Genomic DNA, 13,830 nt, shown 5'->3' with positions numbered 1-13,830 from the left:
AGGAATGTGACCAGAGAGGAGGCAGACAGCGGTGTGACAAACACGTTTTATTCTGGCCCCTCCCCACCTGGGTCCAGGCCCACATCCTGATGCAAGCAGGCTCACTCGGAACTTAGAAAGACCCTCTTGCGTGCAGTGTTGGTGTATGGGTGCCAGCGCCACTCCACGTCTGCTGTGGCCTCTTGTTCCAGCGTGCCCAGGCGGATCATGTATACTGGGGAGGAGGGGAGAAATGCTGTGACCTGCACAGCCAACATACTCCCACCCCCACATGTACTTTAATGCCTCAAAGCTCACATTTCAGTTCAAAGCGAGGCCCGACCTCAGTCAGCTCCACGTTGTGGTGGCTGGTCTTCTTATACACATGGTGCCTAGGGCAAGGGGTAGCAGGGAGCAGCTGCGGGTCAACAACAAACACTGGAGAGACACAAACATCAGGATACTATTCTAGGGCCCAGCCCATGGACCCACCGGAAGGAGATGTAGTCGTCCTGGTTTGCAAAGGTGATGACCCGGTGGCTGTCATCTTTGGGCACTGGGAACAGGTAACGGAGTATGTCGGACACCTGGGAGAGGGAAGGGAAATGGTGAACGCCCAGTCTATTGCCCCCTACCCCAGTCCTAGCTCTCACCCCAAGGTCCCAACTTACCCGCTTGCCCAGGCGGGAGGAGAAGCCATGCATGATGAGGTGAGGTTTTGCCTCTGACACGGTGCCCAGGTCGGGGATGTCATGACGCATAACGACATTGCACAGCGTGAAGTAAGCCGTGGGGCCAAAGGGCAGGTGGCTGACAATGAGTCCCACTGGCAGGGCCAGGCAGTCCGTCAAGAGACCCTGTCTGCTCTCAGACAGCCACCCGAGCAGACCCCTTGCTGCCCCCAGCAGCCTTACCAGGAGTGCCTCTGTGCTCATGGACAATCAGCAGGTCAGTGACGCCATTGGCCTTGCAAGCTCGTACCAGCGCCCCCACCTCATGCCGGCCACGGTTCATTCGCTGAGCGCCCGGGAACACCAGCTTCATCTCCTGCGCAGGAACAGTTCGGACGGGGCTGGGGCCAGTGGTCTCAAGCCTCTCCCACTCACCACCAGCCCCCCACGTCCCAATACTCGCACCTTTGCAAACATTTTGAGGCGGGAGCTGGGGTCTCGGGAAGTGGTGATCATGACCTTGGGGTCCTCCACCCCAGCCCACCGATACTCGTCATCAACGTGGCTGGTGACACCTGGGGGCGTGAGGGGCAAGAACGTGACATTGTCTTGGGAAGTGAAATGCTAAACTGGGGCTGGCCGAATCTATCTAGAATGGTACTGACAGTAGCTTCAAGGATGGCAATGCTCCATGCCCACACGGGACCGCAGGGTGGCCCCAGTCACACTGGCTCTAAGCACAAATGTGATAAAGAAAGTGAAATTGTAAGTTGGAATTACTTTTAGTTCATTTAAATTATACATTAAGCATACGGAGCTAGGTGCTACTATGACACCGTGAGAGTGGAGGTCTAAATCCTTAGTAAGGCCCAAGGTGACAAACTCATTTCCTTCAGAAAAAACACTGAGAACATTTGAGTCCTCTCAGGTTTGCTGAATGATGCAATAAATGAAACATGTGGGTGCTGGGGTACAGCAGTGATCAGAATGGCCGTGGTCCTGCCCTGGCAGAATGCACATTCTATGAAGGGGGCCAGTTAACAAAGCAAAGCAGAGAGTAAGTGGGTATGTATGGGACCAGGAGCACTCAGGGTGCTCCCCTGCAGTGCCATCTGTGTGGAGCCACAAGGCACTTGGGGACAATTCCTAGAGCAGGAGCTGCAGGTTTTTTTCAGGCATTAAGAGAAAGAACGTGTAGGCCACTGGGCTGGAGTGCAGAGGGGCGCTGGCGCATTGTCAGGGAAGGTTACCTTCACTGCCGGCATCATCAAATTCCAGGGACCCCTGCAAGGCCAGAGCCTCCTGTCGTAACTCGGTGGGAATCAGGCGGTTCTCTGCAGGGAAGACAGCGGGCTGCGTGTGACACATGCAAGTTCATACGGCATTACTTACCAACCTGGACACACCTGCTGGAGAAGTAGCTTTCTTCATCTTTCTGAACAGAAAGATGCTTAAGTGACCTGTGCTTGTGTGTTTGAGGGTGGGGGAGATAGTTTATTCTTGTTTATATGCGGAACTGTTAATAGTGGTTATAGGAGACTTCATTTTCTATGGATCCCGAGTCTCATGGCTTGAGAACTTCCTAAAGTATTTCAACACAAATATGCCTTGCTCTTGTAGTTAAAAAGTTACTACAGACTACTTGTAGGGGCAGGAAGGCCACAGTGCAGGTTTTCTGATCCAGCAGACAGGTAAAGGAGAGTCCTGGAGCCCTCAGTGGGTTTCTCAGGCTTTTACTGAGTTTTACATGCATTGCAGGAACCAGGTACGGCATGCAAGGGTGCCTGGGGGCCAGGTGGCCATTAGGCCTCCAGGCCCCAGGCAAGTCTTTGGGCTTGTATGGCCTGCTTTTCTCCCCTTCTCTCTCTTGCTACTGCTTCTATTGGCAACTGTATCTCAATACTCCTCTCACCACCCACAGAAGTAAACAACAGTTTGCAACAATATAACAACTGCTGCTGGTACCCCATAAGGCAGGGCAATCCTAATGGTAAGAGGGCAGAAAAGCCTGAAAAACCATTTTCCCTACACTACTCTTTTTACATGAAGGTGGACCAGAAAACTGCAAACATTCTCACAACAAAACTGCTAATAATATATATTTTTTTTTTTTTGGTGGGACACTTGCCGGTGGCCAGGGATCGAACTGGCACTGTAGAGGCTGCGGGCAGCCTCGCAACCCAGCGCTCAACCGCTGCGCCACCAGGGGAGGCCCAAAACTGCTAATAATTATGCTCCAGACAGAGGTTTCCTCTGCACTAAAGTTGAACCTGGCAGAAGGGAGGGGCTGCAGCATGCTCACAGTGGAGTACAGAGCTAACTAAACATGAACATGCCTGTGGGCCCAGCACTTCTTCTCAACATGCCCTGGAGGGGCATTAAAATATTCATTTATTTATGCATACAAGAACTGGGGCACAGGCCAGAGGGGTGAGGGGTGAGAAGATTCACCAAAGACAGAATGGGGAGCAGAACAGGCAGACTGACCAAAGTACACTGCTGAGGGGAGCAGCGGGCAAGACAGGAGAGGTCTGCTGCGCCATGTGGGTCACACCTCCCTGGCCGGGGATCGAACTCATGTCTCAGTACCTGCGGTTAGCTTTGTAGTGCTGCGTCTTAACCCCTGGTGCCACCAGGAAGGCCCCTGGAGGAACTTTTATACATGGAAAATATTCCAGGCAGTATTTGACAACTCCACAGGCCCAATATTTAGTCATTTCCCAAATATAACCAAAGCAAAGACTGATAATTCCTCTGAAGTCTGGTAACACACCCTAATTGCAAAAGGAGTTTTACTCAGATCTCTGTTCAGTTGTACCTAGCTACAATTTATTTTTTTTTCACTTTTGCACTAGCTACAAAGCTAGGACAAAACCTATGGGGGGGGGGGTGTCAAAGTTCTTAGAATATAAAGAAATAGACAAAAGGAAAACCTTATCTGACCCTTACAGTTTTCCTCCTTATAACAAACGACACAAAAACATATGAGTGGTGGAGAAGGAGACTAGAAAAGAGATCTTAAGAGGCTTTAAACAACACTTAAAATAACTCTCCAGTTTGCTTAATTTTTTAAATTTGCAGTTTTCAAGTTTGGAGCACAAAAAGGTTTTAGAAGTTCAAAAGAACCCCCACAATAGCCACTGAAGTTTTTCATCATCATTGGTGCTATTGACCCAGCAAGATAAGAATTTACAAAACCAACAAGGGAAGTGATCTTTTTATATAAAACCAGCTGGAGTCTGAAAATAAAGTCTGAGAAGTGTACAAAAAAACCATGAACATTCACCAATGAGGGCAAGCCCTCCCACAGAAAAACTCCTGCTACGCTTACTCACTAACCAGGGAGTTCTTGCTGCAGGACAGCTCCAGCCACAGGCCAGTCTTTGGAAGTGACTAGCACTTATCCCAAACAAAGGATAACTTCAACTAAAAGGAAGGAGGTTGGTTCTTAGCAGTGTTCGTGGAAAGAAATGGTGGTTCGTGGAAGCAGTAGAGTACAAAAGGCTCAACTGGAGTGCCCGATGTTTCCAGGAGATACCAAATCTTCAAAAGTGAGATGGGGCATCCCTGCTGGGCACAAGAGCTTAAGCATTAGCACTATGAAGCTATCCGCAACTACTGCAGCACAAGTTAGATCCCCAGCCAGGGAGCTGACCCACGTGTCACAGCAGACCTCTCCTGTCTCACCCGCTGCTCCCCTCAGCAGTGTATTTCAGTCAATCCGCCTGTTCTGTACCCCACTCTGTCTCTGGTGAGTCCTCTCACTTCCCCCACCTCTGATCTGTACCCCAGTTCTTATATGCATAAATCAATAAATCTCTTTTTTTAAAAAAAAGATGACTTCAGGTCTCACTTCCAACATCATACATGTTAACCTCCAAATAGAAGCAATTAAGTATTTGGGATTAATGAACTGCAATTTAGGGTACACAGTTTCATATAAACTTAAAATGTGATCTGAGAAGGGGAAAAAGTTGGGGTTTTATGGAAAGAAAAAAGGAAGGTGAGGTGAGTGGTTAAAGAGTTTATATGTTAACAAGCTTAAGCTCTTCTTGGTTATAAATAACTGGATACTAAATTTGGCCGACATCCATTATGTGGCCAAGTAATGACAACAAACATTTTTCTGCCATGACAACTCTCATCCCATTTTATACAATGGATCCACTTTTTTTCCATTTTATTAATCTTTTCATTTTCTTATATATTTATACATATATATATTTAAATGGAATTACCCTCTGAGGAGAAGGAATGAGACCACACAGCAACAAATGCTGTGCAGTGTTTAGCTCAGCAGAAGCACTCCATAAGCATTTTTTATAAAAGATCTATTTTATTTATTTATGCATACAAGAACTGGGGTGCGGGGGTGAAAGGATTCACCAGATACAGAGTGGGGAGCAGAACAGGCATATCTACTGAAATACACTGCTGAGGGGAGCAGCGGGTGAGACAGGAGAGGTCTGCTGTGCCATTATGTGGGTCAGCTCCCTGGCCGGGGATTGAACTCATGCCACAGTGGCTGACAATAGCTTGATAGCCCTCAGACTTTAACCCTTGTGCCACCAGGGAGGTCCTGTTGTTCATTTTTGTGCACTATTTGATTTCTCTCCTCAGGTGTATTCCCTGTAAATACCCCACGCCCACAGAACCCGTGACCCATCAAGCCATCACCGTGGCCCCTTGTGTTAGTCCCCCCATTTTGATCCCTCTCCCTCCCCTGCTGTAAGCCTCAGATCTAAAGTTGCCTACAAGTTTTGTCATTTTCTTTTTGACCCTTTGTTTGGTTTCCCTATATTCCTCCTGGACATGATATCATCCAGAATTTTCTTTTCCTTCTGACTTATTTCACTGAGCTTATCCCTTCCAGCTCCATCCATGTTGCTGCAAATGGCATGAGTTTATCGTTTTTGAATGCTCAGTAGTATTCCATTGTGTATATATACCACATCTTCTTGATCCAGTCATCTGTTTTGGGGAATTTAGATTGTTTCCACAATGGCTCCACTTACATATATTTTTCACACCTATCAATCTTTCAAGTTAGTTATACTGGGACAATTTAACATTTCAATTAGAGAAGAGACAAAGAGCCAGGAGTTAGAGTCTGTCTAGTCTTCCTTCATGTACAGGTAAAGAAGAAAGGTCAATGTGTGGTCTTGTAAACAAAAGGTCATTTGGAAAATGGAAAAATGGATGAAATACTGCAAAGTTAAGAGTCCTTCACAATGGAAATAAAATTAAGTTCTATACGAATAACATTTAAAAATGAAAGGGAATCTAATAGTGCCAAAAGTACTTAAAATGGTAGCAGGAAGAAAACCTGCAGGGGAGGGAGGAATCTACAGGATCATGTAAAAAATTCAAATTTTGGAAGAGCTAGATGCACTGTACATAAACACGCAAGCTGTAAAATCTATACATTGCTACATAAATGACAAGTAATTCATACCATCATATGAACGGGTCATTGACAAGCCAACAGCCAGTTGCAACAGGTAAGGAAACCATCAGTAAATACTGGAAATGATGCTCTGCCACATCAACTCTAAGACTAAAAAGTGTTTTATATATACTATTTGGTCTCCACCTGCCCCTCCTCATAGTGTAACAGAGTGGTCCCCAGTAAAGGGGCGTATCCAGGTTCCTGGCCCCACCCAAGAAAGGGTGGAGCTGAGTAGAGAGAAGGAGAAGAAGCCAGAGAGACAGAAGACAGAAGGATGGAGAGCCTGGAAACCTGGAGCGGACATGGAGGAGAAAAGATATGAACAAGCAGCGCTTGCTTCTTGGTCCTGGACTGGGGTGAAACAGCCGTGGGTGGGAGACCCGTGGGGAGGTTAACGATGGCAGCTCTAATTTTGATTTTGCTCTTTTCCTTCTAGTTGTGCCGGGCCCCTTCTGCCCCTTCCCTATGGGTCCCCATCAGAAGGTGCCTTAGCCTTGGGGCAGCTTTCGGGCCTCAGTGGCCTGCTCTGGGACAACCCTGTTAGGGCATTTACCTACGAGGGGGCCGGTAACTTTGGGCGCTTGATTTGGAAACTATATTCTTTATCTTTTCAGTACTGCACACTAATTATTTTAAAGTTGCTTTCCGCTAAAGGTCTTACCTGCTAGAATGTTTTGTCTTGATGCAGCGGATGGCAGAACCTATTTAGAGGCGGCAGGTTTGGGGTTCTGGGGTGCCCCTCACCCTGTCCCGTGTAAAATGTCTTTGTAAGGCTGGCGGGGGTCCAGGTTGGAGTCGGGTGGGTGGAGGGGTCTTGAAGACCAGAGACTTACCTTCCAGGGCGCGCTTAACCTTCTCCTTCTTCTCCTGGGCCGTGCGCTGCGCGTCCTCCCGGGCCTTGCGGTACAGGTACTCCCGGCGGAGACGGGCCTCGCGGCGCAGCTGCAACAGCGGGTCGGTCAGCCCCTCTGGCGGCACCCCCGCTCCAGCCGAGGGGCATCCTCCCCGGGTCCCCGGCCCACATTCCCAGCCCTCCGCGAGCCCCCACCGCCCAAGGTGAGGACTCCAGGCACCCCTCCTACCATGCTGGGACCGGCCCACGTGCGCCGGAAGACCCTCCGGGTAGATCCTGCGCGTCGCTGCCCTCGCTGCCGCCCTCAACAATAAAGGCTGTTAGGGCTTCACTGCGCACGCGGCTGCCCGAAGCTAAGATGGCGGGCTGGGGGCGGGGCTTGAGGGGGATCGGCCCCTCGCGAGCGCGCTCGGTGCGGCCGCCGGGAGGCATCAAGATGGCGGGCGGCTCCGGACGGCGGCACAGAGAGGCGTCACCCCCTCGCCGCCGTGCAGGACGCCCCTTCTCAGTGACCGAGCCGCTGAAGTAGTGTGAACGCTGCACAGCAATTCCCTCGAGCGGCCTGGGTGCCTTTTACAAGTTTCCAGCCGCCCCGCAAGGCCGGTCCCGAGATAGCTGCATTCCCCCCCCCTCCGTCTCCACAGCGCCGCCCCCGTCTCCACAGCGCCGCCCGCCGCCGCCGGCCGAGGGGTCCGCGGGCGCTCCCGGAGACGCCGCCGCGGGCCGCGGCTGCCGCGCGGGGCTGAGCCTCCCGGCGCCGGCACGGCCTGCGGGGCCCTCGGCTGCGGGGCGCGGGGGCCATGGCGGCGGCCGGCGCGCGCGCGGAGCTGGACTCCCTGCTCCTGCGGCTGCTCGCCGACCTGGAGGAGCTGGAGGCCAAGCGGGCGGCGCTCAACTCGCGGGTGGAGGAGGTGGGAGCACGGGGTGGGGTGGTGGGGCCCGGGGGAGGAGGCGGGAGTGCGGGGCGCGCGGGCTCCAGCGTCTGCTCTCCCCAGGGCTGGCTGTCGCTCTCGCAGGCGCGCTACGCCATGGGCGCCAAGGCCGTGGGGCCCCTGCAGTTCGCCGCCCGCATGCAGCCCCGGGTCCGCGTGGCCGCCTGGTGAGGAGCCTTCCCGGGGGCGGGGGCCGGGCCGGGCCGGGCCGGGGCGCCAAAGGTTCCCTCTCTCCTCAGCGAGTCCCAGGATCAGCTCCAGAAGTTCCGGGTGGTGAAGGCCGGCGCCCCGGCCCCGGAGGAGGTGGGGCCCCGCGAGGCCAGTGAGTAGGGGCCGCGGAGTCGCGGCGGGTTCTCGCCCGGGCGCGGGAGGGGCGCGGCCCCCGACAGTCGCGGGATGACCTGACGCGCTGAGGGGAGGCCCTGCACCGCGGCTGTGGGTTTAGGTGAACAAACTATCCTCTCAGCGCCCCGCTGAGGAGGCCGGAGCCAGGCCCGGAGGGCCTCTCCGGCCGTCGGCGTATTGGGGCAAAGCGGGCAAGACAGGTCAGGAACCACCTGCCGGGGAGCCACCTGCCGGTCTCGGGACAGACACTCGCACTTGAATCCCGCGGGAACGCGTGGTGCTTTGTGGTAACTTGTTTCAGAAACAGAAAAGTTGGGGGATGGGGTTTTCCAACCGCTGGTATTTTCCCAGGACCGTGAGCTCGGATTAGGTCCCGCAAAGACACCGAGAATACGAGGGCCGGGCTCTGAGACCTCCACCTCAGTCTGTCTTTCTCCAGCTTTGCGCAGGCGTAAGGGTCCCCCCAAAACCCAGGAGCCCGAGTCGGCCCCAGTGCCTCAGGATCCCTTGAACTGGTTTGGAATCCTGGTTCCTCACAGTCTGCGGCAGGCCCAAGCCAGCTTCCAGGAGGGTGAGTGGACTCTCTCGTCAACCATTGTAGCTCTGGCCCAAAATCAGGCCTTTTGCCTGCGAGGAGCGCTTGATCATTAACGCTGAGGTTAGTTTGCCAAGTGCTCTGCAGGTTTTCTCCATTGCAGGCTTTTGTTGCGTACCTCCTCTATTTTAAAAAGATATTTGTTGACTTTGCTGTGGGCTAGGCTCATGCTCTGAGCTAGAGATAGAGCAGGAAATAAAAGAAGTACCCCGAGTTGGGGTGTATTCTATTGAGGGAAGAAAAGGACATGCAAATGAAAGAAAATGCCTAAATACAATACCAGATAGGGCATGGTGGATGGAGTTGGGACCAGGAGTAGGCTGACACAGTTATCTTATGAGAGATGGCCTCAAAGGCTTCCTGAACTGATGAAGGAATGAGCATCGTGGGCGGTTATATACAACAGTGTCACAGCAGCCAGGGCAAAAGCCAGAAAGCCCTGAACTGATATCTTGTCTGACACAGCAGAAATGAGGCCAGTGGGCTGGAGCAGAGTTGGTACAGTGGGGAGAGGCCAGAGAGGGCTGGCCCAGGTGATTTGAGGGCTGTGTCCCGGTTGAGGACTTCAGAAGTGATGGGGTACCTGTGAGCAGAGGGAAGTGCAGGGCGTCAGGAATCCTTGGGTGCAGGGTGGGGACAAATCAGAGCAAAGTAGGTGTCAGGGAGCAGCCAGACATGAAATGCAGGGGAGGAGGGCGTAACTGGTAGGAAATCATGTTTTGAGAATAGAAGCTCCAACATTTGTTGACAGATCAATCCAGAAGTTGGGGAAGGAGAGGCGTAAGGGAGGATCCCTCAGTCCCCAGAGGTGCACCAGGGAGGATGGAGCTGCTCTCACTTGGTGGGAGGATGCCAAAGCCTAGCTCAGGGGAAGTCAGGAGTTGGATTTGGGCCAGTTCCTCTTGCTGTGAAGTGGAAATTCTGAGCAGGTGGTTGAGTACATGCTTGCGGAATTTGGAAGAGGCCTGGCTAGAGAGAGCAATTTGGGAACTCACTGCATATCACCAGTATTTTAATTCTCAAGTTGCTGACATGGCATAAGAGCTGAGATGAGATAAGATCAGCAAGAGATTGTGAGTCTGGACGGGAGGTGCAGGGAAAGGAGGGGAGATTCCATGCAAGAAGACTGAGAAGCATCATGAAGTCAGAGCAATGCCCAGAGGAGAAGGTAGCCTAGAAACCAGGAGAAAAAGTTTCCTGGAGGGAGGTGATCAGATGTCCAGCCAACTCTGCTTCTAGACAGGTAGGGTGAAGATAGAACTGGCCAGTGGACTGGACAAGGGTCTAGAGAACTTCACTGCAGCCTTCCCAGCAGAAAGCCATGAGAAGTGGATCCTGGATGTGGACCACTTTTAGGCAGAGAAAACAAGTGAAAGGAGAAAGGGTGGGCACTGAGGAACTTTGGTAATAGAGGAGAAACAGAAGGAAATGAGGCAGTTTTATAATCTGTGAATTTTCAGTTCCTGCTGGGTGATCTGCTGGGGCCAAGGAGATCTCTGGGGAGTTGACAGCTGAAAGAGGCCGAAGGTATACAGTGAGATTCTGGAATAGCCAATGCAAGACTGTACCTGCAATGTTTAGAGAATTGTCTGGACCTGGATGTGATGTCCTGAGACACATGTCACACACAGGTGCCATAGCGATAATCTCTTCTCTTCCTCTAGGCCTGCAGCTGGCTGCAGATATAGCCAGCCTTCAGATCCGCATCAACTGGGGCCAAAGCCAGCTTCGTGGGCTCAAGCAGAAACTAAAGCAGCTCGAGTCTGAGGCTGCCTGACCTGTGATCTCAGAGACAGGGCAGTGACACAGATGTTCTTCCTGTGCTGCCTCATCTCAGGCCTCTTTCTTCAGCTGCCCAGACCCCAGCCGATACCCCCTTCTTAAATTTTCTCTGGTTTGCGTGTTTCAAACTTGGTAGATGTGAAAGCCTCAAGAGGCAAAAACTTAATGATGTTGAAAGTCCCTACTGTTAATTACTAAAAGCAAAGTCTCAGTGCTAGTTCAATATGCTAGGTAGTTTATGAGGTAATCAAAATGAGGCTTCAAATGCTAGAGCAATCTGACAGGTTTTATTCTGTGCGAGCTGGTCCATGAAACCTAAGTTTGAATTTACTTTATATAAGTAGGAACACTGAGTTCATACTCATTGTATTTAGAATGTGATTATTTTTGTCAGGACGGGCTTCTAGTTCAGATTGTCCTGACCTAGAGATGCACTGATGCTGCAGGAAGGCCTCGCCGCATTTAACCTCTTCGTTTCAAAATAACACCTTGATTTTTTTCTAAGTGGGAGACTGGTAAACACTGGATGGTTTCACTTACATGTGGAATCTACAGAAACTGAACAAAGGATCGGACAAAGACAGATCCTAAGACTGACCCTGGAAGCAGACTGTCGATCTGACATGCTCTGGAGAGGAGGGAGGTGGGGAGAACGGAGAGGAGTGGGGAGGAGAGTGCAGTGGGGTGTGGGGAGGACTGGGGGCACTTTGGTGGTGGGGAACTGTGGGGACTGCTCCTGAGGGGAGAAATCCTATAGTGAAAAAATAAACAAGGATTTTTAAAAACAAAACGAACAAAAACCCTAAATAATGCTCTATTGGTGCAAAAGCTGGGAACCCATTCTTAACTCTCTGGTTCCTTGGTCAATGGCAGGGTGAAAAGACTAGCTTTATTTGCAGCAGCAGATTTCTGCATATAGGATGGAACCAGTGAAAATGACTTTGCTTTTACCTGCTGGACCAGGGGCAGAGCTCCCAGAAAATTTTACAATTTGTTCTTGCTACTGTGAAGCTAATTCCAGGCTTGTGCTCTAGGACACTCACGGGACTTGCTAGGTTAGTTGATATTAACAAACAACTGGAACAGCCTTATGGATCAATCAGTTGTGCTTAGGTGCCAACTGGAGTACAAGTCTCTATGATAGTTAAACTAATAAAGATACTTAAGGTGAGGATCAGAACCCTGGAGAAAAGACTGGTGGAAAGGGGTTCCAGCCAGTTGCTTCTTAAACCCTTGCCTGAGAGGGCTTGGTTTTATAAAATCTTGAGATAGGTGGAGGTTTCTCAAAAGGGGGAAAAAAGGAATTGCAATTGAGACTTGAACAAGGCAGAAACAAACCCCTCAACCCCCGTGGGCACATGTTAATTTCAGATCTCTGGTAGGCAGTTTGCAGGTAAGAAGAAATGCCTGTTGGTTGGCATTTGTGAGCTGGTCTTGGGAGCAGGTGGGGGGCTGGGGATAGAGGCTGATGCATGACAGCAGGACTTAGGAGGGCTCTTGCAGCAGGTGTCTTGACCTGCTGCATCTACCTCTACCTCTTTCTTTGCCCAAAACTTGTTATATTTGTTTTCTTTCGCAAAAGGAAGGACAAGAAATAGGAGACTCCGTTTCACTGGAACCCTCAACACTGATGTTAGTACAGGAAGATGCTATACACATTACAAGATCAGGACAGCATGGCTTCCTGTAAATAAAACACAAATACTTGAGTAGGTGGGCAGCCGTTGGCAGGTTTTTTAAGTCAGAAAGTAAAAAGATGTAACCTAGATTTTCAAGAGAAAATCTCTAGGAAGACATCTTCCAGGTTTTTAAGAACCTGCATTTTTGTTACTAGGAATGAGACCGAGCCTCTTAATTTGTTGAAGAGGCAGTTGTTTCCTAGGTAGGAACTCTGTATCCTCACTTCACTTTTCTACTGGGTTGATATTTTTTAGTAATTTCTAGGAGCTAATCTTTATATTTGGGTGAAATTAGTCCTCTGTTTATAATATGAAATGTATTTCCCCATTCACTTTGTCTTTGAACTTTACTTATGGTGGTTTTTTTTTTATAAACATTACATATGAAATTTATCTCTCATGGATTATTTTTAGTAAATTTTCCTAATAGAGTTAATTTTATCAATCAGCTATTTTATGATTTTTGAATTGTACTTGATGCAGTGATAAGGGAATTCTGTATTTTCCTCAACTTTTGTGCTTTCAGTTGAGTATGGGGTCCGTTTGTTATAGGCCCTGACAAAAAAGAGTGAGTCCTTTTCCCTTTAGGGAAAGAGTTAACCAGAGAGTTCCAGGGGTAGCTGAGCAAGTCAAGGCTGTGTTAGAGAAACACTTGCATGCAGGAGCCAGTGTGGGAAAGGAGAATTAACCTGACTGTGAAGGGAGTTAGAAGATGTTTAAAGGCGGAGCAGAGGAGAACAGCATACTAGCTTGTGTGTCGAGGGTTACAGCCTTGTGAATGCAGACAGGTTACGTTTCAACTATGCGTGTGGGCTTGTAGCTCTGTCCCTCCAGGAGATTGTGAGATAATCATTCAGGTTCTAATACTTTTTGTCTGTCTTGGTAGCTCATGGTCAGCATGGTAGGCCAAATTGTTTGGACAGGATTCATTAATTCAGGATGTTGTCCACCTGTTCCAAAGGTAACTCCTCCTACTGGCTTGCAATTTCTTCTCCCTCAGCTGTTTCTAGTTCTGAATCCAACTTCATCTTTCATATTGCCAGAGGCTCAGGGGAAATTTCCTCACCCCATGTGGATTCTGAGACTGGACAAATTCACATTAGACAGATTAGTAGGAGAAGAGGCCAAAATTTAATAATATATATGTGGAAAATTCACATGGTGGTAAATTCTAAAGGACAATGGAGTGAGGTGGGTACTCTGTGTTTAGGGGCCTGGGGCGTCAAGAAGAACGAAGGTTAGAATTCACATGACAGACAAGGAGGGAGTTACCCCATCCTTCTCTGAGAATAAAGAAGAGATTGTGAGAGAGAACTTGTTCACTGATAAACCTAGAACACTCAGTTAAACACCCCAAACTACATTCTTCAAGATTATGAGAGGTGGGGGTGGGGGGCTCTGTGATTACTTCTTTGATTAGGAAACGCGCAAAGCATGCGGGCAAAGAGAAAAAGCTCTTCGGCTTCCAGAGCCCTTGCTGTTCTCAACTCGAAACATTCTTCATTCCTTAAGTGATGGCCATACAGCTCCCGAGGCTCCCACAGG

The 13,830-nt window shown here is 50.0% G+C and overlaps 2 protein-coding genes across 3 annotated transcripts; one reads left to right on the top strand and one right to left on the bottom strand.

The window, feature by feature from the left end:
• Nucleotides 1-7,237, bottom strand: IMP4 (IMP U3 small nucleolar ribonucleoprotein 4). Of its 2 annotated transcripts, XM_037523169.2 has the most exons (9): nt 7,182-7,237; nt 6,933-7,041; nt 1,901-1,984; nt 1,116-1,225; nt 894-1,026; nt 651-805; nt 472-566; nt 298-371; nt 10-214 (listed from the first exon to the last, which is right to left on the bottom strand). In XM_037523169.2, the coding sequence occupies exons 1-9, from the start codon at nt 7,182-7,184 to the stop codon at nt 102-104; spliced, it is 876 nt and encodes a 291-aa protein (XP_037379066.1). In that variant the 5' UTR covers nt 7,185-7,237; the 3' UTR covers nt 10-101. The 2 variants fall into 2 exon arrangements, with proteins under 2 accessions (XP_037379065.1, XP_037379066.1); XM_037523168.2 differs by having other exon boundaries at nt 1-214; nt 472-805; nt 7,182-7,235.
• Nucleotides 7,238-7,752: 515 nt separating this feature from the next.
• Nucleotides 7,753-11,285, top strand: CCDC115 (coiled-coil domain containing 115). Its single transcript, XM_037521813.2, has 5 exons — nt 7,753-7,863; nt 7,948-8,051; nt 8,124-8,206; nt 8,669-8,800; nt 10,489-11,285. Exons 1-5 carry the CDS (start codon nt 7,753-7,755, stop codon nt 10,599-10,601), a joined length of 543 nt encoding a protein of 180 aa, XP_037377710.1. The 3' UTR covers nt 10,602-11,285.
• The last annotated feature ends 2,545 nt before the right edge of the window (nt 11,286-13,830 follow it).

The sequence above is a fragment of the Talpa occidentalis genome, unplaced genomic scaffold (genome assembly GCF_014898055.3).
Source record: "Talpa occidentalis isolate TD23 unplaced genomic scaffold, MPIMG_talOcc4v2.1 talOcc4.3, whole genome shotgun sequence".
Classification (NCBI taxonomy): domain Eukaryota; kingdom Metazoa; phylum Chordata; class Mammalia; order Eulipotyphla; family Talpidae; genus Talpa; species Talpa occidentalis.
The sequence above is the reverse complement of the archived record's forward strand: the minus strand, read 5'-3'. Positions and strand labels throughout refer to the sequence as shown.